The sequence below is a fragment of the Puntigrus tetrazona genome, chromosome 19, assembly GCF_018831695.1.
Source record: "Puntigrus tetrazona isolate hp1 chromosome 19, ASM1883169v1, whole genome shotgun sequence".
Lineage (NCBI taxonomy): Eukaryota > Metazoa > Chordata > Actinopteri > Cypriniformes > Cyprinidae > Puntigrus > Puntigrus tetrazona.
The window spans coordinates 8,114,043-8,138,841 of record NC_056717.1 but is presented as its reverse complement, the minus strand read 5'-3'; the positions used below and the strand labels follow the sequence as shown (position 1 = coordinate 8,138,841).

The 24,799-nt window shown below is 40.0% G+C and overlaps 1 protein-coding gene across 3 annotated transcripts; it reads left to right on the top strand.

Annotated features, from left to right (window-relative positions):
- The first annotated feature begins 9,571 nt into the window (after nt 1-9,571).
- khdrbs1b (KH domain containing, RNA binding, signal transduction associated 1b) lies at nt 9,572-19,893 on the top strand. Of its 3 annotated transcripts, XR_006247052.1 has the most exons (11): nt 9,572-9,842; nt 11,331-11,452; nt 12,599-12,715; nt 12,939-13,085; nt 13,493-13,629; nt 13,744-13,951; nt 14,044-14,111; nt 14,452-14,510; nt 15,004-15,193; nt 17,267-17,329; nt 17,676-19,893. XR_006247052.1 is itself a non-coding variant. In XM_043217747.1 (9 exons), exons 1-9 carry the CDS (start codon nt 9,749-9,751, stop codon nt 15,108-15,110), a joined length of 1,059 nt encoding a protein of 352 aa, XP_043073682.1. In that variant the 5' UTR covers nt 9,584-9,748; the 3' UTR covers nt 15,111-16,297. The 3 variants fall into 3 exon arrangements, 1 of the variants encoding a protein (XP_043073682.1); XR_006247051.1 differs by lacking the exon at nt 17,676-19,893 and having other exon boundaries at nt 9,584-9,842; nt 16,521-17,330; XM_043217747.1 differs by lacking the exons at nt 17,267-17,329; nt 17,676-19,893 and having other exon boundaries at nt 9,584-9,842; nt 15,004-16,297.
- The last annotated feature ends 4,906 nt before the right edge of the window (nt 19,894-24,799 follow it).

The window sequence follows — 24,799 nt, the reverse complement described above, 5'->3', positions numbered from 1 at the left end:
TCTTCTCATCTTAATTAATGTGCTTAGGTGGGTCAGGACTTCTTGAACCTTTCCAGATTTTTAATATACAGTTCATTTGAAGCTGAACTTTGTGACAAAATGAATGATTTTGAAAGGTAGGCATTCACATAATTATATGTACGTATCTATAGTTGTATTTTTGACTGAAAAGCTTGTATTTATTGAGATGTCATCCTCACGTGACACCTAACCCCGATATGTGCTTTAGAGCTAAATAATGCATCACAGATGACTTGAAGTAGCACAGGCTAATGCATAATATACACGCATAGTCACATCCCAGGAGCAAATGCATTAAAATGTAACTCTAACTTGGGAAGGTTCACTTTTTTTCTGTTGAACCTAATAGAAAGCATTTTGAAGAGCAGTAACCAGATTGTTAATGGTAACCACACGAAGAGGAGATAGTACGGAGGTCGGTGGCTACCATCAAAAGAAACAGATTTGGATTTCATTTATTTATTTATTTATTTATTCATTGAGTAATATCGTATTATCCGTGAGATTTGAACGTCTTTAAGAGATGCTCTGATGCGGTCACTAGAGGGCAGTAGAGACACACACCCGAGACGATCAGAGAGAGACCAGAAGAGAGCCGAGCTGTGGCATTTAAAATAATAATATGAAAAATGTGTGAAGGTCTTTACGATGCTTTAATTGTACTATCATGCAGAGCACGTTGTTCCAATCCAATCATGTTTTCAGTCTTACTGGTCACTATAAATATATGAAACAAAACAAACAAATGCACAATGTCTGCAATCTAAAGCCAATCTAACTGTATTTTATCTGCACGTTTCTGCCAAGTCTTCAACAGCATTTAAATCTATTGGCCACTAGGTGGCAGCAAAGTCTGTTTTTGAAAGATGACCTGAGCATTTTTCTTTTAAACTCACTGGGATACTATTATACTTTGAAAAAAACAACAATAACATCATTTCATTTAGTTTAATTTGATATTAATTTGATATATATGATATATGATATATATATATATATATATATATATATATATATATATATATATATATATATATATATATATATATATATATATATATATATATATATATATGTATATGTATATATATATATGTGTATGTATATATATATATATATGTGTGTGTATATATATGTATATATGTGTGTGTGTGTATATATGTATATATATATAATGTCATTTCAATATATCAAATTAAACTAAATGAAATGATGTTATTATTACTCATATCTTATTTTTAAGTACGGATGTTTTTGTAGATTTTATTTCCATTATTATTTGTTTTTATCTCAAGTAATAATGTCTTAAATCTTTTATTTTTGCTTAATTCTAAAACCATGGCCAAGAATAGCACATTCATGTTCAATTTCTCAGGAGAAAACAGAACAATAAAAACAAACAGTTAAGTTGAACAAACACACATCACACATTTAATTAAGCGTAATCCCCTTTATACGGCAAAAAAATGCACACGGTCCCCGGCGGTCTTGTCAGTGTTGTTAAAAACAGCGGATATTACTCTGACTGGTGGCTTTTCTCTTTAAGATTCTCCAGACATTACAGATGTCACAATATCTCAGCTTCTTGATTCTGATGCTGCTGTTGTGAACTCATTATCACCTTTTTATTTCTTCAGTTCTGCTGATATATGCTCACATTTGATCACAGAGGAAAAAAAAGTGATAAAATGGCCCTGTTTTCTGATCTCAATATTAAAGTGCGGCGATTGCAGGGAACATTAGTTGCCGGTTTGCCCTTGAGAGGGTGATAAGTTCTAGATTTGGCACCCGTACTTATTCAGCGTGTCCTATTTTAGCCACTATAGAGGGGTGCAGTAAAAAGAAATCACACTAACCGCCCTGAATCTGTCAAAATCTTGTCCACACTGCTGGCTCTAACAGAAAATCATAGCATAATCCTTGGAAATGGCCACTATTTTATTGCCTTCAAGACAACAGAGGGAGAGAGCTTGTTCAGCAACCAGGCGAGATTAAAGCCTGAGAGTTATTTTGCCTGTCTTACAACATATAAAATGATGTCTTTCGTGGTACGCACATGCTTAAGCAATTTTAAGTCTCTTCGATTAACCGCTTTAAGTGCGGTGGTGTGCAAATGTTTGGGCACCCCTTGCAGAATCAGTGAAAAATCTTAAAGGAACGCTCCACTTTTTTTTTTTTTTTTTTTTTTGGAAATGGCCTCATTCTCTCACTCCCCCAGAGCGAATAAGCTGACTTTCACTGTGTTTGAATCCATTCGACCGGTCTCCGCGTCCGGCAATAGCACTTTAAGCATAAAGTGCTTGATCCAATTAGACCAGTAGCATTGCGTTCAAGAATGACCAAAGAATTGCAATATTTTTTTCCTATTCAAACCCAGACTCTTCTGTAGTTATACTGTGTACTAAGACCAGCGGAAAATGAAAAGTTCCCTTCATATATGGATCATTAGGATTTAGTAAAATAAAGGTATGCTTTATTTAGCAAAGAAAAGTAAAAGTATGGTTTACGTACAAATATTAAGCAGCAAAACTTTTCATTATTAATAATAATAGTAAATGCTTGAGCAGCAGATCAGCGTATTAGAAAGATTTCTGAAGGATCACGTGACACTGAAGACCATATAACGATACTGAAAATCCAGCTTTGCATCACAGGAATAAATGCCACTTTTTAAATATATAAAAACAAAACAACAACCAAAAAACCAATGTTACCTTAGTAAACAAGACTTTTCCAAATCATGCATAACTTATATTGCTAGATATATTAAGCGATATAAGAAATGAGCGAAAAAAGATTGAATAAGTCGGAAACCTTAACAGTGCTTTCATCCAAGATCACACACGCTAACCTCGTCTGCTAACAGTGAAGAACCGAACAGAGCAGACTCAATGCCAATGGAGCAATTTCCAACAGTTTCCAGCGTTTTAAAACTTGCGAATCTCCTGAAATAAGACCCCAGTGACAGATCTGAGCCCCTGATGAAGATAAAGGATTACCCCGATGCTTTCTGTGCACTTTATTCATGCTTTTTTGATGACATGCACTGCAAGCACATTTGAAATAAACCTTCTATTACTACTGAATGAGTGTGAAATCTATGGGATGTGCCCTGCTCCATCTCTCCAGGGTCCTGTAGGGTTTTTTTTATCTGGTGATGGTACATTAACGCTCTCAGAGGTCCCCCGACGGCACATTCTTTCAGTTATGTCACGGCCACACAGATTTTTACAGACCTGTTATATCAAGAGAGGACTTCAAAAGCTTTCAGAAGGCAAGACACCATCCATTTACAATGAGCAACACAGTCTGGAGTCTTAAAAGCTCACCCTCGACCTCTCTTTCCTTCCTCTGTGCCAACATAGCTTTTGACTTGGGCCCGCCGGAGTGCAGGACGAGTTATAGATTCACAATATCACAGCCAGTTAACGCTGAAAAATGTGTCGGTACGTCATATCGTTAAGGCTGCTTGCTAAATCTTAAAGCGTTTTGGATCAACCTCTGAACCTAAAGTATTTAAAGTTGAATTGTTGCTTCAGACCGGAATGAAACTTCAGTCATATTTTGTTGAGAGGAGGCATGCATTTCTATCGAAGTGTGCAGTTTTGCACAGGTAAAATGCAAAAAGTGTCTAAAATATTGTTTAACGAAATATAAAAATATGGTATTCATTTAAACTTTAGATTGTAATAAATCGTACAAAATGTATTTAAAAGGGAAAGAAAATATATTCCCAGTGTTAATATATATATATATTAGTAATTAAAAAAAGAGATTTATTTATTTAGTTAGTTATTTAGTAAGTTAGTCCTGCATTTATTTGATCAAAAATACACTAAAACAGGGACATTATTACAATTTCAAATTACTTGATGAAAATAAATGTTTAAACTAACACTTTTGTAACATAATAACGTGGAGTTTTTTAACCAATTTTATGTATCTTTGCTAAATGATAAATAATAATAAAATTTTTTTGAATGTTTATGTAAAAAAATATATATATTTTTTAATGTAAACATATTGTATCATCTTTTTTTTGTTTATTTGGACTATGCACATGTTATACGGACAGTGGATGTGAAACGAGCGCGTGCTCTGATATTCCTCTTCGCTGTTTGCTGTCTTTCAGGCCTCCGCTCTAAAAGGTCATTTACACCCTCCGTCCTCCGAGTGTTTGTGTCTTTGGCAGGCGGCGAGCGCGGGGGTGTGCATATGCGCTCGTGAAACACGGCTGGCCTGACATTGAGACGGGACTCGAGGGTGATAACCGCACTCAAGGTCTTGCTGTCAAGTGCTGAGGGCTCTTGTTAATTCGTTGACAGGCGATTAGGATCAGACACAGTCTGGCCTGGTACGTGTGGCGTAGTTTACTCATGGCGATCTCTTTCCTTTCTGTTCTGGTTAATCTCCACTGTAGACCGCCGATGATTTACATTAGGCTCATATTCAGCTTAGCTTTTGAATTATGCATACACGCACACACACACACCGATCCGTTGCCCGTTCGCATCTCATCGGCGTCTGCTCTTTGCAAATGCGCGCGTGTAGAGCGGTAATTAGTACCTTTAGCATCGGAGCCACAGAGGTTCCCTCAGGGGAGCTACGCAACTATAATGTCACTGACCTTGCAGATACTTAAATGTCTACTTGGTTTCAATACATATAGATTGACTAAAGTCAGCGGGGAGAGGAGAAATCTGTTCGGAGGGGCTAATCTTGATGCACGAGTAATTATAAAGTCTTTTAATGCGTTGGCACGCCGCCCGATGAAGGCCTTCGGTGAGTGACGTGAATGACAAACACCACATGGAGGCCACCTAAAGGACAGAACGCGATTTAAGTGAGAAGAAAAGGAAATTACTGGCTATTAACCCTAATTTGGTTGGTTCATATGAGGATGCGTGGCGTTCCGGGGCGCGCTGAAAACATGGCTCGAGGTACGTATGACTGGGTTACGTGTGAAGCGCAGAGTAAAGTTGGCAGTACACCGTTTACTGCGAAACATGCCCGCGGCTCCCTCAAACTGACAAAGGAGAGACAAGCGTTCACCCAAACAAAAGGCCAGGCCTGATGGATCTAGTTAGACAGTCAAATTCACCTGAGCAGACTTGAGATAACGCTTCACGAAATATAGTAGCCAATCAAACAAGCCAAAGTGAGGTCGCACATCATGTCCTCAAAGGCACTGAGAGAAACAATAGAAGAAGCGTTTCAAAGCCATTATGGAGGAGGGGTGTGTGGTACTTTTAGAGATTAAAAGGGAAAAAGAGATTAAAACGGCACAATGCCTCAAAAGCATGCCGTTAGCTGGGCTGGAATTACATTTTAACATTGTCTCAGATGATTGTCTAAAATAAAACACACAAGTGAGACCATTTTTACACACAGTAGGATTTATTTGGCTATTAATTAATGCATTACGTCGGTTTGTGCGCCTATAATAACTGTCTAAATTTAAAGAAAACTTTTACTGAGCTAGGAGAAATTAAATCGACAGGTGACCGTAATGTTTATATAACTTTTATCAGAAGCTGCGTTATGCAACCATAATGTATTACAGTTTCCACTAAAAATAAGAAATGTTTATTAAACAGCAAATTATTCTAGTAGAATGGTTTCTGAAGGATCACTAATTAGAGACATTTCAGCTTTGCGTCACGGGAATAAATTAAGATATACACAATAATTGATTTTTTTGTCTGTTGTGCGCGGCAGGGGACTGGTACTCACTCACCCCAACCACTTTCCATGTTTACTTATTTCCTCTCACTCCCTTACCCTAGACCCTTACATCTGGGACAAAATACAAAATACAAAATACAAATGCAAATACAAAAATCAACATTATTTGTAATAATTTACAATATTTTATTTTAAACACACTCACACACACACCGTTGCCGTCTGGGGTTAGAATCTCTTTGTTCTGCTTGGCACTGCGTTGCTGGAATATCCTTGAACCTGAACAAGAAGTGAACTTGCAAACCATGGTGATTTGAAATCATTATGGGCCTCTCACAGATGCCATTTATCACCGCTCTCTATTTGCTCATTATAATTTCATGGCAGCATCTTTTATAATTTAGCGCTCATCATCTCTAGCAGCTTTCTTGTTTAAAAACAGCCCTTTATTTTCCTGAAGTTCGAATAACCCGCACGCAAGTTCAGTTCGATACGTCCGGTGTCCGTTGCACTTTAACCTCATCCACCTCAGCGACAGAATCGCAAACCATTAACGAGACATTCGTGCAGTCTGGATCATTATAAGGCAGGACTCACAGAACCTGCATCCCCCGATCTCTCTGTATCATTACAGGTCTGGGGTGAAACCAGAGCTCAAATGTGCAGCGGATAAAGTCTCACTGACGTGCCGTCTTTATCGAAACTGATCAAAGAGAGAGCGGGAAAAGCGCATTACACGTGGCATTTCACTCTCAGCTGGTGCGTGCATGTTTGTGTGCCTGCGTGGAAAAGCTTTGAAAATGTTGTTCGCTTGAAGTGATTATTCCAACATCATTAGTGTATCTTATGCTTTTTTTGGTCTCTCGGGAAACAGATCTAGCCTGAGGCCCTTAAGCAGGTTAAAGGGAATCAAACCCTGCGCTGATTAATTATCTGAGCTCCTGTGAAGCTGTGACATGTGGAAAAGTGCGCCGTTGCAGGCCCTTCTAAAAGTAGTGCTGCTTCACATCAAACACACCGGAGTGCTAATTTTAACTTATTTTCCTTACAATTATCCATTATTTAGCCTCCCTTTGGGTCAAATTGATTGCTTGGTTTGAAGTTATTTTTAAATCTCGATTTTTACCTTACGAAACCCGCGTGCGTGCGATTCATTTCAAGGGATGCAGAGAGAGATTTGGATGATGAATGACCTCCGTTTGGGATGTCGAGGGACACAAGGCCAACAGAAACAGGCCCAACAATTCCTCACCGAGATCTGCCTTCTAAATTGGCTCGAAAAGTCACTATTCATTGGCTTCGCAATGTGAAGTCAGAGCCTGATGTGCCGCTCGAACATCAGGAAAACAACACACCAGCAGTTAATAAAACCATGGGAGCTTTCTCGTATGGCTTGATTACTTGCTCGGTGAGTTTATCATGCTACTGTACGAGTAACAATTTAGATTGAGCTGTTATATCGCTAATGACTACACAGGTTCACACAATAACTACTATAACTAGCTAACAAGAAACTAATTCATTTGTTAAATCAGACACTGTTTCTTTCATACCAGAACTACTGAGAAACCTTTGGACGCCTGTTTCTGCCACTGAAAAAAAATAAAGGTTATTGTGACTTTTTATCTCACATTTCAGACTTTTTTTCTCCAAATTGCTTGATACAATTTTTTGTCGGCTTTATTTGTCGGAATATAAACTTGCAACTGCAAGTCAGAATTGCGAGATGCAAACCTGATTTTTTTTTTATTCGGTGGCGGAAACAGGCTTCCATAGAAACTACACACACTTGTGTTGTTGTCATGGAGTTGTCATGCTTTTTTCCGCTTTAGAATACATTTCCAAATCATCTGCCAGATTTGGTAATACTGTAGTCATTGCTGCTGGGTTTCCACGATCTACACTTCAAAATGAATCACGCGTTATTCTCATTAATAATGTAACTGTGAATAGCTTCTCGGTTCTCTGGGAAGTTATTGATTAGCTAATGGTGAACCAGAAGTGTGTTCTTCTCCGGATTTCAGTACCTAATACCCAATGTTTGTATTTTCGCATGCATGTTTTCTGAACATAATTAAGGCGCCATTTCTCAGTTATCAACAGAGCAGAAGGGATTTGTTAAATGTGTTGTTACACCAGATTTTGAAGGAAATTTCAAGCGTTTGCCTCGGGTCACAAGGTGTATTATCATACCCTTCCTGCCAGCAGGTGCTGAGAAGATGAGAAAGAAGTTTAAAGGGAACAAAGCGAGATGTGAAACAGCTCGCCTGATTATATTAAACTCTTTTAAGTTTTAAAAGAAACGTCAGGGAATTGATATCAACAAGGAAACAAACAGCACTATGCAGCAAAACAAGCAAATAACAATAGCCTATGACATTTATTTTTATGTGCTAATGCAGATGGCAGCTTTAGCCATCAAACAGCACTGGACCACACACAGCTTTGTGAAGTCTACAGTCACAAAGGCCTTGTTAAGAGAGAGAGAGAAAGGCGGCAGGGAAGAAAAAGAGAGGAATGTACTGTATACGCTCGCCGAGCTCAAAGGCCATAGCGGTCAGCAGCCACTTCGTTATGAGTTTGAATAGTCTGACATGCACAAACAGAGTGTGTTAACCCTGAGCGAGGCTGAGGGGTAAAGGGGAGCGGAGGGCGGTGCTAGTGGTGTAGTGGTGCTAAAGGCCTAAGCAGGTGTGACAGTTCTGAAAGCTTTCGCCGGACAAAAAGGTTTCACTGGCCTCCGAGCAACGCTGAGCTATACGGCTGACCTCGCTGCTCCCCGGCGCTGGCAGAGAGAGGCTGTGTTTGTAGTAGAGGAGGAGCTGAGAGATGGAGGAAAACAAGCACGTCTGCGTTTACATCTAAGAGATGCGTATAAAGGAAGAGCGGTGTAAAAGTACAGCATATGTTCCTCTAAGTCAAAACAGACCGGCGGATCAGAGAGCACGAGACTGCGCCAGGGTAAAATAAATAAACACGTGAATTAATGAAACTGTAATTTATAAATCAAAGGATACGCGACTGATCAAGTTTGCGTTTGCGGTTTTAATAGCATCAGGAGATGCTGATACCGTCCAGTGCTTCGCCCGCAAACCCTTTTCCGTCCAATGGAGGGCAGCAAACGTTATATTATGCGCCGTGCGCCATCCCTTCATAATTTACCACATAGATGAGCCCAGAAGCTTATGCAAACGTTTGTGGATGTCTCCAAGAACCAGACAGCATAACAGCATATTAATTCATGCATAGCAGATTTATATTTACTGGAAGAACATAGATAATTTTTGTATGAGGAGAGCACCAATAATACTGTATCAGAATCATGTCTAAACTGAGGCGTATACATGTAACATGTTTGTATGTGATATATATATATATATATATATATATATATATATATATATATATATATATATATATATATATATGTGTGTGTGTGTGTGATGTATACTAAACTTATATATATGCGTATATATATATATATATATATATATATATATATATATATATATATATATATATGTGTGTGTGTGTGTGTGTGTGTGAGAGAGTTCAGATATAATATACAAAGGTTCCTCTGTGTAGGTCAATAATGTCACTTTAATAACGACGAATATGTTATTTTCATTGCTATTAAACCGAAATAATTTAACATAAACAAGATAGTATGAAAAAAAAGTTAATTTCGGATATATACGATTATATATGGTGTATACACACTGCACGGAGCTGGCAGCCTCTTCCCAAGGCTCACGCAATTTTGTATGCATTACAGTCCAAAAACTTTCAGATCAAAGTGGGCGGTCCTACACGGCTCGCTCCGTGACGTAATTTCCGCTAGCTCAAGTCATTTGCGCCGCTCTCGAGCTTTTGTTCATCTGTTTCTAGCCCCGCGCCGGAGAGCAGGAGCCATTGCTACTCAGTCCCCCCGCCGTCGCCTGCGTGTTCGCGCCTCGCTTCGCCTCTCGCAGGAAGTGGATACCGAAATAGTTTCGCCCTCGGACGTTTGGTTTCTAAACCTTCCTCAACTAAGAAACTCGACATGGAGAACGAGAACAAATACCTCCCGCAGCTGCTGGCGGAGCGCGACAGCCTGGACGCGTCGTTCACGCACGCCATGAAACTTATCACAGCAGGTAAACGCCGTCGTTTTTTGCGAAAACGAGGGCGAGGGGGCGCGGGGATCCGGCCCGGGAACTTTTTTGCGATGCAGATGCGCCGTAGTTGTGCTTAGACGCCGAGGATCGACTGTGCTGGTTCGTGGGACGCGGGGCGACCGTTACAAAGTCTCGCTTCGGCTCGCGGGGGGTGAGCCGGGCACGTGCTGCCGGAGCCATTTTTCGCCTGTAGTTAATGCTTTTTTTTCTCTCTCGGAGAGACAAACTCCGCTTGTGCTGGACGATGTTGTTCCGCCGTGCCCCTCTCCGTTAAAACGCGTAGTGCTGTAGAGTTGTGCCCCCATCATCCCCCTGGCAGCGGTCCCGTTTCCGCTTCAGTGCTGCCTTTGAGCCGCGTGTTGGTTTGCTTTAACCGCCGCGCGTTAAACGAAGTGGAAACTTTTGAACCCGATCGCGCGTTTTATACAACTTTACCACAGTAAATCACCCTTTTAATGAGTTCAGAAATTGGCAATATTTCAGTAAGATATTAAAAATGGCTGTCGCATTACAATCGCGTTTAAACGGTTTATTTTTAAATTTTAAAAACGCCGCCCTTTGTGTTTTTTATTGATTTATTTTTTATAAGGAGGGCTCCGTATCAAAGGGGGTCAACGTGGCGTTTCTTTGTACGCGTCGAGTCTCAGCCTACATGCGCTTATCGTGTTTGTCTAGACTGAAAGGTCTGGAAAGCTTTAGGTGAAATCGTCCAAGTCTGATCAGATGAAATTGAAGACGGCTGAATGCCTTAAGTTTGAGATTTGTCGTAGTAATAAAAAACATGCTCCGGACCATATGCGCCTTTAGTGTGGGAAGTGTTGCATCTGGAGATGAAATGGGTTTTTTTAGTGTAGGAAATGTCTTTTCCTGGCCTCGTTTCGCCACATGTCTTATATCATCAGTCTAGTGGGAGGTTAACCGTGTTTTGTGGTTTTATATTAGCAGATCGGTTCCTTAAGTTACCTTTGGAGGCATGTTCGTTGTTTAGCATCAGGCTTGCAGTGAAAAGCCCTTAAAAAGCCGAGTCTATTGATTGATGGGGTTTGCTGCCAGTCTTTGAAGCAAGCACTTTTCTTTGCAACCTGAAGCAAGCGCCACTTAAGTCTCAGGAGTGCATTGGGCATTGTTGTAAAATCACCCAGAGATTGCTAGAGAAAATAATCCAGACCTGTAAACATCAGCTTCTTATCCGGTTTGTAATGTTTCAATGATGCAGTCTTGTAGGTTTGAATCGGGTTACCGATTCTTGGGGTTTAGACCTTGGTTCTTGAAATGCATACATTTTCTGACCCCCTTGTCTGAAGTGGAAGTCAAAACTTGTGCAGCTGTTTCTAGCTGCTGAGTTTCGTGCATGTAATAGCCGATTAAGCAGTGATTGCTGAAGTGTGTATATATCAAGTTGCTTTAGTTTTTATATTTAAATGTTCGGTTCTGATGCCTGATTTTATTTTTTTCCCCCTCTTTTAGAAATTGAGAGGGTTGAGAAAGGAGAGACTGAGAAAGACACAGAAAGCTATCTGGACCTCTTCACCCAGAAAAACATCAAACTGAAGGAACGGGTTCTCATACCAGTCAAACAGTACCCTAAGGTGAGTGTCTCTGTGCTGTTTGGGAGCGCGTGCTGTGCTGGTTTACTCCGCTACGTGTCCACTTATTCAGAATGAATGTGTAACACCTCGGTGCAAGCAGAGGTCGCCTAAGGATCCTTGAGGGGTACAAGAAGTTCAAGGAATGTAGAACTTGTTTCATGGAGGTAAATGCATTGGTATTGGAAATGACTGGTAAAGAGGGAAATAGTGGGTTGGCTCTCACCTGAGGCATATTTCAACAATTGTGCAAAATATTGATACGTTGAAACCTGCATAAGGCCTGTAATCTATCTTTCTAAATGAGCTTTTTTTTTTTTTTTTTTTGGTGTGCGTCCCGTGATGCGTTTACCTGCCAGATGTGATCAGACTGTTTCGTTGAGTCCTCTGTTGTTTTATTGGGAGTGTGACCTTGTTTATTCTTTAAAGTTTGCTTGGCAGATCAGTTGAGACGAGCTAAAAGTAACATTTTACTTCTCCGCTTCTTCCCAGAATCCAATCTTGAGCGCTGCTCCCCCCCCCTTTTTAGCCATTACGTGAATATCAGATTGGTATGCAAGTTTTGCCTGACTGATTATGCTTCTCGAGTCCAATTGAAGAGTTTCTTTTTAGAACGGTTTACTGTAAGCTTTTTCTTAGATTTGATTTTAAAGGATGTGCGTTGTGTGAACAGAGTTTGTCTTAGAGGCAACACATGAAGGGAGATCTTTGCTTATGACTTGGCTTGCACCTATCAGCTGTACACGGATATATTTATCCGCAAATATATAGGTTCTCCCTGCTGACTGACTTTGATTTTGAAATGTTGGACTTAACTTTTCCATAGTGGCACTCGTCTTTGTTTGTTCAAAGAAACAGATGTTTTGTTGCCTCCTGAGTGTGATATTATCCCCCCCCCTCCAGTTTAGCTGAGTGCCCTCATGCGTGAGTTCCCAGACTGCCTAATGTTGCCCCTCGCTTTGGTGTCGAGCAGCGCACGACTCTGGCCTTTGATCTCCATGCATTCCATTTAATCTCGTCCTGCTCAGGAAGATCAAAACTATTGAGCTTTTAGTCCTTGAAAACAAGTTCAGTCAGGCTAAGTGAGGCACTGTAGAATTCTTCAAACGATGTGGGTTTAATATTTAATTTTCTGTTGCTTTTGTGCAGTTTAACTTTGTTGGGAAGATCCTTGGACCACAGGGGAACACAATCAAGAGACTGCAGGAGGAGACTGGCGCTAAGATCTCTGTGCTGGGGAAAGGATCCATGAGGGACAAAACCAAGGTAAAGCGTTATTGAGGTTCTTTTCAAAAGTTTGAGTGTTACAAGAATGACTTATACCAGGGGCACCCACTTTTGTTGCTGGATTTCTAAAAGGGCTCTAAAGAAATGAAGGATGATTCTAGGCTATTTGATACATGGCGTTCTTATTGTCTTGCCGTGTGAATGAAGGTTAAATGAGAAACTAAGGGTAAAGTGGATCTGCTGAACTACCTTTGTTTTTCAGGAGGAGGGCTTGAGGAAGAGTGGAGAGCCGAAGTATGCACACTTGTCCATGGAGCTTCATGTGTTTATTGAGGTGTTTGCTCCTGTTCCTGAGGCATATGTGCGTATGGCGCATGCCATGGAGGAGATCAAAAAGTTCTTGTTCCCTGTAAGTACTCAGAAATCTGCTCTAGATTTAAGGCCATCCCAGAAATCATGCTTTGTCTAAGCTTTCTGTTTCCAGTGCTGTGATTTATGAATTACAAATGGGCTACACCGCCAGCATTGTTGGATTGCGTCTCCACTTGCTCTGCCCGTGGTGGCAGATTAATATTTAATCTGATAAATTGGTTGTTTTCAAGCTCACTTCTGTCTAAACTATGTGACTGAAAGGTTTCGCTAAACTGCGTTTCTGCTGTAAACGACTTTAACCTTTGTGCACTGCGGCTAATGGCCGTGTATGTAAAGCTTAGGTTTCTCTTCGTGCTGCTGTCTAACTCTTGGCTGCTACCATTTGCGTGTCCCAATGTACTTGTGGAAATCGACGTGTTAGTAAGCTATGTGCCCGTCTCACAGGACATGATGGATGAGATTTGCCAGGAGCAATTCATGGAGATGAAGTTCCTAAATGGTGGTCAGGAACATGGGGGCAGAGGCCGAGGAGGACCACCAATCAGAGGCCGTGGAGGTCTTCCTCCTCCTGGAGTACCCAGGTACCCACACTAATGCATGCACCTTTTTGTTAATAGACTAATTGACTCATTGTTAGCTGGATTTGCATTCAGACAGATTGTAAGACTTGAAGAGCTTAACACTGTCTTTCGTAGGGGTCGTGGCATGCCCCCACGTGGTGGTCGTGGTGGACCCCCTCGAGGTGGAGCAGTAAGGGGAGCGCCTGCAGGTAGAGGAGGACCATCAGCCCAGCCGCCCAGAGGAGCAGCTTCCAACCGTGCTCGTCCACCCGCCCCTGCGTCTCAGAGGATGCCCCCTCCGCCACCCCCACACCCTCCGACCCAGGACTCGTATGAAGAATATGTATGTTTCTTTATTAGATATTTTCAGAATTTGCTTTTAAAAGGTAGCTTTAAAGTTTGTTGCTGTGGATTGACTTTTTTCCTTCTTTCCAGTCTTATGATGAGAGCTACACAGAGGCAGGCTATGAATCCTATGACAGCTACTACAATCAGCCACAAGCGTAAGTAATTAGTGCATTATTATTGTTATTATTATTATTTTATGTCTATGTATTTGTGTTATATATATATATATATATATATATATATATTTTAATTTTTTTTTTTTTATATTTATTCTTTTGGTTTGAGACATGGAAAGTGCAAGTTTCCTTTTAAAAGACAAACTTCTCTTATAATTACTGTGGTTTATGGAGGCTTTTTGGAAACATCCCAGTGTCTTAAAAGCGTAATGTTCTTGGCTTGGTTATTTTAGGAAATTCAGGCCAGGTTCTCTTGTGCAAGAGTTGTTCATTTGAACAGTGTTTGTACTTGTATGTCTTTTTGTTTTGTTTTTTTCAGAGAACCAGAATACTATGACTATGGACATGGAGAGACACAGGAAGGCTATGAAAACTACGGTAAATTTAGTTTTCTGGTCACTTAATCTGTTGTTTTTCAATCATTTGTTGTAATTACTTCAAGGCTAAGGACAATGTTACAATTCATAACACTGGTTTTACTGAGCAGAATGGTTCCTACATTTTTAGATGGTTATGGAAGTATTACTGCCTATGAGTCCTGAGTAATGTTATTGTCTACTTGTAAATAAAGCCTGTTACACTGGCTGTGTCAAATCACATACCATCTAGTTAATACTTGCAACTTTATTACATATTACACAGAATGTACCTCTTTAATAGTATATGGCTTTTTGAATACTATGAATGTGGACATACCACACTTGTCATGTATTTTGGCGCGCATATATATGCAAGCCAAAATACAAGTATGGAAGTAGGCATTCTGAAAGACTTGGTGGGGCTTAATGAAGGTCATTCATTTACATTAGCTTTTGGTGAGCTATAGTTTCCTTGCTGTTTTACACAGTTCCACTGTTTGTTTGCTCCGCAGCTCAAGATGACTGGAATGGGACACCGCGCCCTGCTGGCGGAGGAAAAGCTCCCACTCAGAGACAGACTAAGCCTGGGTTAAGGGAACACCCCTATGGACGATACTAAGTCTGATTAGTGGAACGTCACCCAACGCGTCGCCATGACAACTGTCTCCCATGGCAGCTCACGCTTTAAGCTACCCGACAAAAGTAATTGTCTGTTTGGTTTTTTTGTTTTTTAGTTTTTTTTTTTTTTTTTTTTTTGTTTTGTGTTTTTTACTCCGGACTTTTTTAAAGAAACTTGACCGAATGGCATTTGAATGCCTCAAGAATCAACATAACCTTTAGAAGGATTAGAGTTTAAACATGGCTGTTTTTTGTTTTTGTTTGTTTGATTTGTTTTTTGGTTTTGCCGATATCTCTTCCTCTGCTCATACCTACCCTTGCTTTTTTGCATTTGTCGATGGTAAACATTTGTTCCAATGATTTGGAAAAGTATTTAGCTGAAAGGTAAAGCCTAACAACTGTACAGCCACTTTTTATGTGTCTCAGGACGCCACTTTAATTTGTGTTACCTTTAAAAACTCTGCTGAGGTGCAGTTGCAGATTCCCATGTAGGCTACATTTCAAAATTCTGTTTAATACTAGCATATCAAAAAGACCCTAAACGTAATGTTTGTTTTGTAATAAGGAATATAAATTACTGAAATGCAAAAATGTCTTTTAATGGTATTTCCAACAGCCATTGATTATTCCTCATTTGATTTAAATAGTTTTAAAAGCTGTAAATGTAGATTTAGGCCTCAATATTTTTCCTTGTATCTTTTAGAGTTTTGAAATATAGCCCAATTAGACGCTGTTGAGATGGAATGTCCTCAAATCCTTAATTTGTTAAAATAAGATGTTACTTTTCTTTTTTAAAAATGTTCTGTAGAATAACCCATGTTTGGCAACTTATGTTTAAAAGGAAAAAAAATCATCAAAGTCAGATTATCATGGATGGCACCATGCTATATAAACTGCATGCACAAACTGCTTAAAAAAGGATTTGGACAACAATCTCCACAAGGGTCATCTCTTTCTTATGTAAAGGGATACTGCAGCTAAAACCGACTCTATTGTACATAATTTAAAAAAGGAAAAAAAAAACAACCTACATCCAAACTGTACTTTACTGCCATTTAGTATTTGTATCCTCTCCATAAAATGCAGAATGACTTGTGTAAGCTTGCCTAAATAGGTAACTAAATCTGTCCAAAACATGTTTTGCAGCAGATGTCAATAAAGCCTAGATTGTTTTTTATGAAACTTTAACCTGGTTTATTTTTCTTTGTCTTCATAAAATCTGAAATGGCCTTTTAAATAACTCATAACCTTCGGTTCCAACCTTTCTTCCTCTTCAAAAACAGATTTTAAATTTAAAACAATGCATGTAGTCTGAAGACGTAAACTACACTAAAGGAGTCTGTTTAAAGTGTTTGATTTGACAATTAAAAGCACACCTTTAATGTTTCTCTCTCTTTTTATACTTAAAAAGGACCCTAGAGGTAAGACCTGTGCTCTTTAAAATAACCTGGATAGCTTCCTAATGTCTATAGAGAGAACTAAAGCATTCGATGCTTGGGTATGTATTAAACTTTTCTTGAATGACATTTTATTTTTGATCTCACTAAGAATGGGAAATGTATTACAGCCTGAAATAATTTGAATTTAAAAGTTAAGTTATGCAGGGGCCCATATTTGTCAAGACTGATGCAAAGACAAGTTGGCTGCTTTTAGTAAAGAGGACAGGAGAGGACTGTTAAACTTTAAGTGCAGCATTGTAAAGGTAACCCTAACCCTAAATTTGTACGTGAGTAGTGTTACATTTATATACTTAAAACTGTTTGGTAACAGCGTGCAATGATTTAAAAGATTCAATCGTTTTAAAAATATAAAAGTAAAGTGGAAAAAAATATGTACAAACACGCAGTAATAGATTTTGCTTATAATAATATTTCTGTACTAACATTTTAGAGCAGAATTATAATGCAACTCATGCTAAAAGTGCTCAGTGTCAAATCTTGATCCATCTATGTTTGTAATGCTGCTCCTGTTTTTTTTTTTTCTTTTGCGATTTGTTTAACGTATTGGAAAAACTCAAATGTCCTACTTGAAAAAGATACCTGGAAAAGCTTGAGTTGCATGACTCAAACTTGGCAGATTGCATGAGCTTCCTCAATACAAAATACTTTTGTCATAGCAATGTTTGGTTGTTCGCTCATAGCGTTCTCTCTTCCCTAGGTTGTGATGCCTAGCAATTCCTGGAAATTGGAACATTTAATCGAATGTCAGACCTCCTCTCAGGTCAGTTCTTTTCCACTGAAACTGCAAACATGCATCAATGCCCGTCCATTAAGAAAAGTTGATACTTTTGTTTGTTCTCTGTAGTTTTAGTCCATCTTAATTCTGATGAGTCGAAGCTTTCCAAATCTGCATGTTCTGCAAGAAGCGCTAAATGGCACAAAGTTGCACTGCCCTAATGGGCTTGCTTCCGGTTTCCACTATTTACTCATCTCTGTAATTACTGGTAGCTCCAGTGGCTTAATGTGATGAATGGACTCATCATGGTAGATGATTTAGATGTCTGAGGTGTGTGTGTGTGTTCCTCCCTCTTGCTTGCTTTGCTGATCGACTTGTAATTCTCCTACAGGAAAAGACAAGCGTTTATTCGCAGTGTAAGAGCAGTCTTACCTTTGAACACCAGCTGCCTTTAAGGAACCATGGACAGTCTGACTGAACGGCTTCTGAACAGTGTGGAATGGCAGAAATCGATGGCCCTGTCGGCTAAAGTTTGAACCAGCAACCTCTTAATGGTTTAAAGCTTGAGTTCTTGGTGCTGTTTACACTGGCTCTCCAGTCGTAACGCAAGGTCATTTTCTCTGTACTGAAAGTTTCTCTTTACTGTTCACCTCATCAAGTGCTTTCTAAGCATACTTTACTTCGTCTTTAAATTGACTACTTTTGCTCATGTTGGCCAAGAAATCATTTTAACAAGCTCAAAAAATTCTGTCCGGGCTCTCCAGACGTCTACCTCAGACAATACTCCAGTGCTTTATTCTGCAAGACAAGCATGTCTTCCCCGGTTCCTCGCTCGGAGGAACGTACATGCTAATTTGGAGCTGTCCGGACCCTATCTCTTAGCACAGACTTTGTCCGTTAATTGCCATGGTAATTTTCATTGTGCTCTTGAGTAGATATGTTTGAATGGGTTTGTGCTGGTGGAGCTCTCTTGCAGTTTGTATGAATCACAAATGAATCTTGCGTCTGATGAACCAAGCGCAGAAGGCTCCAGGGCTTTGCAGTAGTGTAGCGTAACAGTTGATCTAAATCATATAAACATTTTTACCTTGTGGAAAAAGGTCTTATTTTGTCCTAAATGAGAGCTTACCGTAAACTCTGCTTTTTCTAATGCTCGCTGTGTTTGGCGCTGGGCATGTGTCTGTGTTGCTGTCAGAGTATATCATTGTAGCTTCCATCTCTTGCTCACCCCCTCCTCCCCTCCAGCACACACAGGATTTGAGCCCGTCATTCTGACCAATTACCGCTGCTGACAGTGTGTCCGTCCCCCTGCAGAGCCGCCAGTGGTTGCCGACTGGCTAACAGGACTAATGCCTTATTGCATTAGAGACAAATCAGTCCTCTGCACAGATTTTAATAAGCATCAGCCACCGCTCAAGTGCCATCGAACAATTGGAAATGAGTGTGTGTGTGTGTGGGTAGGAGGTTGACCGGTTTGTATGCAGACTTCACTGTAATGAGAAATCGCAAAAGCAGACAATGGAAATATTTAATTCATTTCCCACACAGATGCTGGAGGGAGGGTAACAAAAACTACTCTCAAGGAGGAGGAAGTGTTCAAACCCACTGTGTGTACTTAATGGCTCTTTGTTTACACGGCCATATCTGTTTGCGTCGGACATGCGTGGCCTACAGCTGCTGGGGGAATGCCTCTGGGGTAATGTGCAAGGCATGTGTGGCAGTCTGAAACTGGGGGATTGTGGCTTGGCAGCTCTTTCCTCTTAACACACATTGTGCATGCTGAAAACAGGAAGCATGGCTTTGCGAATGCAGATGAAATGCAAAACACTTACACCACTGACGGTCTGTCTTCTTGCATGGCTATTTTGCTAGTTTCACACCTAACCAGTACATGCTCTCCAGGGAGTCAGGGTTTTGAGTGCACAGGGAGGAGTTGTGACTGTTTCTGGCTCGTGTCCTGGAGTACTGTGGCCGCTGGCCACCTCCTTTAGTGTGAAATGCTGGTAATAACTAAGCCTCCTAAAGGTCTCTCTCAGTGTGCTCTGATGAAAATGAATTGAATAAATCCATGTGGAATCTGGCTCCAGTAATCCGTAGTCCTCTAGGACTAAAAGTTGGACACCTCCACCTTGGCCGTCGCTAAAGTAACATTCCATTGCATGTTTTCCAACATCCACATCAGCAGACGCACCTAACACAATGTCAGGAAACCATGGGAGTTGCTTGGGATTAGTGATGAAATGCATGTGCTGGGAGTCTGAATTCTTTTGTTTTCCTAAGGAGATTGATGAGCCTGTATTTACAGTGCAACTGAACTGAGTTTGAGCTTATTGAAGTGCCTAGCTGTTGGCCTTATCTCAGTATAAGCAAACTAAAGCCTTTGGGGTCAGAGAAAGCATTTGGTGACTTGAGGGAGCGGACAGAATTTTTAAGAAAATGTTTTTACGTTTGAAAGTCATTCAAACTTGTTTTGGATGCACCGAGTACCAGAGCACTCGCATACACACAGCCTGCAAATTATGTTTGACTACAAAGAGAATACTTCACAGATGGTTTTTTTTTTTTACCTGTTTTGTAATGTCAAAAATAAACTAAATTCAAGAAGTGGCTCCTATGTGTGTGTTTTTCATTGTTTGTCTTCATGTCTCTTGATGGCTTGTCCTCAGGGTTTCAGAATGGGCTGCAATGGACTCAAATTCAGCAATGAATGATGGTAAAATAAAATGTATAAAAATATAATATAAATGGTATATAATAAAATGTGCAGTGCAATAACTTCTTGAATGCTAAAGAAGCAGTGCACTCAATCGGTTACCATCTTTTTCTCAGATAGGATTGTAACTTGACGGTTTAATTTTAGGATTTGGTTGCTTCCTTGTCTTCATTTTTTGTTTTTAGCCATGAAACCTTTGTGCTTTTAAAGCAAAAGTCTTCAACCCTGTTTTTGAAGAATTACTGGCCAGTGGAGTTCAGCTTTAACCCTATTTAAACACACCGGAACCAGCTAATCAAGGTATTCAGGATCACTTGAGAATCATAGGCAGGTTTGTTGAAGCAGGTTGAAAATAGACTTTGCAGGATGTTTGGTCTGTATCCAAACCATCCCACCCTATACAAGGGGCTGAAATTCAAAGTTTAACTCCAATCCAAATTAAACACACCAGCTAATCAATGTCTTACTAGGCATATTAGAAACCTCCACACAGGTGTGTTGAGGCAAGTTGGAGCTTTAAACAGCCCTTATATTCTCATTCAGAATTTCCATAGATTATATCCCTTACATAGCCCCTTGAATAAAAACAAATGAGTTGGGCAATTTAACTTTTTGGTAATAAGACTGGTAACACAGGTGTTCTCCATTGGCTAGCCATAGTCTACACATGACTACTGTACGCATGTAAATGAGGTGCATTATGGGATTGAAAGAGTTCACTATAATGTCCACAGTCGTTTTCAACATTATTGCAGTGATGAGGAACAGGGTTGAAGACTTGTGATTAAAAAAACCTTTGTTTAAGCTGTATGAATAACATCTGTTGCATGCCGATTACCACAGAAAATCGTGCTGGCTCATAACTCAGATTGTAAAATCAGCAGAAATGTGTTTGCGGTGGATGTCCGTGAGGCAGCTGTTGTATGGATTCCCCATAGACTTCCATTGTAAGTGCAAGCAACATTCAGACTGTCTGTGTAATAACTACTTGTGCTGTTGGTTGCTGCGCTGAGCATGTTTTGAAACCAATAAGGATGAATAAGATGTGCATCATGCGGCCCTCATGAATAATTGAAGACTCCCATTTAGTTTTGAATTCTTTTAATGCACAACGAGGTTGTGCTTTCACGAGCCGGGCACTTAGAAAGCTATGTTTAGATCAAACCTTGATGTAAGCAGGGTCTGTTGAGCAATTGTGGTGTTTTTAATGGAATGTGTGTTTAATGTGAGTGTGCTCAGGTATCTGGTGCAACAGATGAGAATCAATGAGACATGCAGGGCAATACACAGCTTGAAGGGAAGTAGGCGCCGGTCTGCCCTTTGGCTGTGCTCAACAAGCATTAAGTTCAAGAGGAAGTATCATGTCTTATGGTGTCTTCACAGGGCCAAGTTAAGGCTGCTCTGTGCCTGCTCGGATGCAATGCTGCATAAAATCCCAGCTAAATGATGCCTACTTCAACACACCTCAGTATACAATTGTAGTTTCTCATGTAAATGCATTCATGCCACCTCTGAGCTGTATTGAACAGTCTGTGTAAAGCTACTAAAATGGCACTTGAGAAGCACTTCCGTGCCACATTTACAGTATAAATTTGGTGATGAACTCTTGTTGTTGCAGAAGAAGCTTTCCATCGAGTCTTCATGTATTTATAGATGAGTAATTGCTTCCATCCTTGTGTTTTCAGAGCATAGTTTGGCAAAGCTAAATGACTAAAAAGGAAACCGTTCTCATTTTGACCTACAACCCACGCCGATGGTACAAATCCGCCCGCTCTCATCCTTCCTCTTCACTGGTCTGCTGCCAATATGTTAGCTCTGAGTGAGACTGAAATGGCAGCAAAGCCTCAGGAGCGTTTTCATGTGGAAAGTAGTTGCAGTTGATGCAGTTTATGTTTTTTATCGTTAGTGTTTCCAAGCGAATCCGCCTCCTCAAGCTAACCCCAGAATCACCTTTTAAAGATCGTTTCTTGTTGGGAATGTAGTTTAAACCCAACGGTCTGTCACAGGTCACTGCTGCAGACCACGTGGACGTGTCCGCGCACGCTGCTTCTCTTCCTTCCTGTTCACATGGAAACCCTGGGCCTCATTAGCTCACACACTTGACTCCAGACCCCTGTCTGCGCTTCCACGGGAGCGAATCCCTCGGAAGCAATTTGGGGCTCGATATAAATCAATTTTTATGTTAAATAGTTGCCTCGGAAGGAGGCGTGGGGGTGGGGAAGTGTGCTCTTTACCGAGCCGTAGGCTTCCCACACGTCCCTTGTGCTTTAGTCACAACGCTGACCACCACAGGCTGTCTCTGCCTTCCTCTCTCTCTCTCGCTCTCTACAGGTCTTAGTAATTCACCTCGCTTGCTCATACTCTCCTGCCAACCTGCAGTTTTCTTCCTCTTCCACTCTCTGGTCTCATGTTTGACCCTCCGCGGTTGTTGTGCCTTGCCTTTGGCTCAGCTCTAATTTTAGTAGGATTGAAGAAAGTCTAGCAGGGGAAGGGCGAGGGGTCTTTCTGCGAGACTCAGACTTCCAACCTAATTACCCATCCTGTTACCTCAGTATCAGCCTCCCTGCAGCAAACCCAGCCGGCGGACGCAGCAGTGACTCAGTCACCTCTCCATAGATCAGAGCTTTTCACTGAGAATAAGGGTCGGGTTCCAGAGCAATTGCCATTTTTGTATCGGAGTGTCAATTGAAAACGTAATTCGGGAAAATTGGAGGTATGATGGATATTTTATTGCATACCAATCAAAAATTTTAAAAGGAGACTAATAGAAAGTGAATAGATGTATTTTAGATGCATCTAAATCTATATGCATAATTGGCATCATGATGGCAATTTGTAGTGACTGAAAATGCATTTCAGTGAGAGCTGCAATTTGACGCGACATGCATTAGTGACTGTGCTTAACTCTTACATGTAACGGTATTGAATGATGCCAGTAAAAACCAAGGTCATGATTTCAATTCAAATATCTATTGCTTGAATGCAGGGTAAATGCCTTTGGATAAAAACTTCCTAATTGCAAAAATGTTACATTAGATTTGAAAAGATGATTAATCAATCAATGGTCAGTATTATCAGTCAGTCACAAAACCTTACTCCATATTATACTCAGTTTGTCATCAGGGAGAATACTGGTCTAGCAATTTGAGCCTTATGCTTTTTTCCCTTTTGCCTTAGGACTACCAAGATACTGCAGCAAGCTTTTGAATGCAGAATATATCATTCCCGTTAATCTAGATGAGCAGCACTAGTGGTTAAACGGTTTATGTCTGGGGGCTTTGAGTTCAGAACTGATAAGAGAGCTGCTAATTTGAGTAATTTGCATTTATACAGTAGGTAGCTGCAGCTCTTTTTTCATTTTAGTCTGGAATTATCCACATCGTGCTTTTTAATGGTGCTTTCTAAGACAAGCATTACTATTGCTCATACTTTGAGCTTGCGTTTTGAACTAATAAGTATTACAATGAAGTATTAAACGTTGGTCCATAACTATTAGACTTGCTGAAGAGATGTTTCTAATCTTGCCTATTTTAGCTCTGATTTTCCACTTGCAGACCTAATGGAGATCACAACAAAAATCGAAGGCAAATCTGTTTTCATTTACATCGGTGAAAACTAGGGGTGAATTGACAAGAATCTGATCTGTGTGAAGTGCTGGTGTGTCTGCAATATTTAGACTTTTATCCAGGTTTGGTAGTGTGAATGTATTTGATTGGAATGGTTTTAAAAAAGGTAGTTAGCCAAGTGCCCAGTGTTTGATAATAGAGTAAGAACAATTTATATGCAAGTTGAATGTCTACTTTCATACTGTAACAGGAAAAACGGTATGTTAGATGAATAATGTCAAAATTCATAGTAGTTGAAAAGTACCCAGATGACTTACTACTTCTAGAAATTCTTAAAGCGATAGTTTACTCAAAAATGAAAATTGTGTCGTAAGGTCTTCGTTCGTCTTTGGAACACAAAGTAAGATATTTCCAATGCATTCTCTCTGCCCCTCCCCCCGGTTGTTAAACTTCAAGAATACTTTTTGTATCCTTCTCTGTGTCACCCTATAGCACCATTTTGGCATGCCATGTATGTATGTGGATACATTGTTTACATTCAGATCAAAGCTTAGTAAACATAAACCGTTTATTCATGCACGGTGCAGCTGACACAAAACCGCCTATGTTGTTTACATATGTTATTCTATTCAAAAATGACACAAATTGTTCCATAAAGTCTTTATTTTTGTTTTCTTTGCACAAAAAAAGCATTCTTATAGCTTTATAACATTACGGTTGAACCTGGATTATTTTAGCAATCTCCTTGCTACATTTCTGAGCCATGATTGCGTAAGGATCCTTGCTATCTATGCACAGAGCTCTCAGATTTTTTACAAAATATCTTAATTTGTGTTCTAAAGATTAATAAAGGTCTTACAGGTTTGGAATGACATAAGTAATTAATATGAGGTAACATTACAAAGCCAGCATGCCAGATGTGCTACGTCCAGTAATTTTTACTGCTTCTGCACGTGCTTAAACAGCATGCAATATTGAACACACCTAAGGATGCAAATTGATGAATGAAGTCAGACAAGTAGAACATAGTGCAAGAAATGCTAAGGTCAATAAATAAAATGCCCAAAACATTAGCATTAGCTTTTGGTTGTACAGCACTATTATGAAAATAGCTGAACTACTGTAACTGAAAGATGTAGTTACCACAAGCATGAGAGCAAGCGTAAGAATTGATACCTTTCAGTTAAATATGCTTTGCCTTTCACAAAGAGAACTTGTATATGGATGCTGTAATAC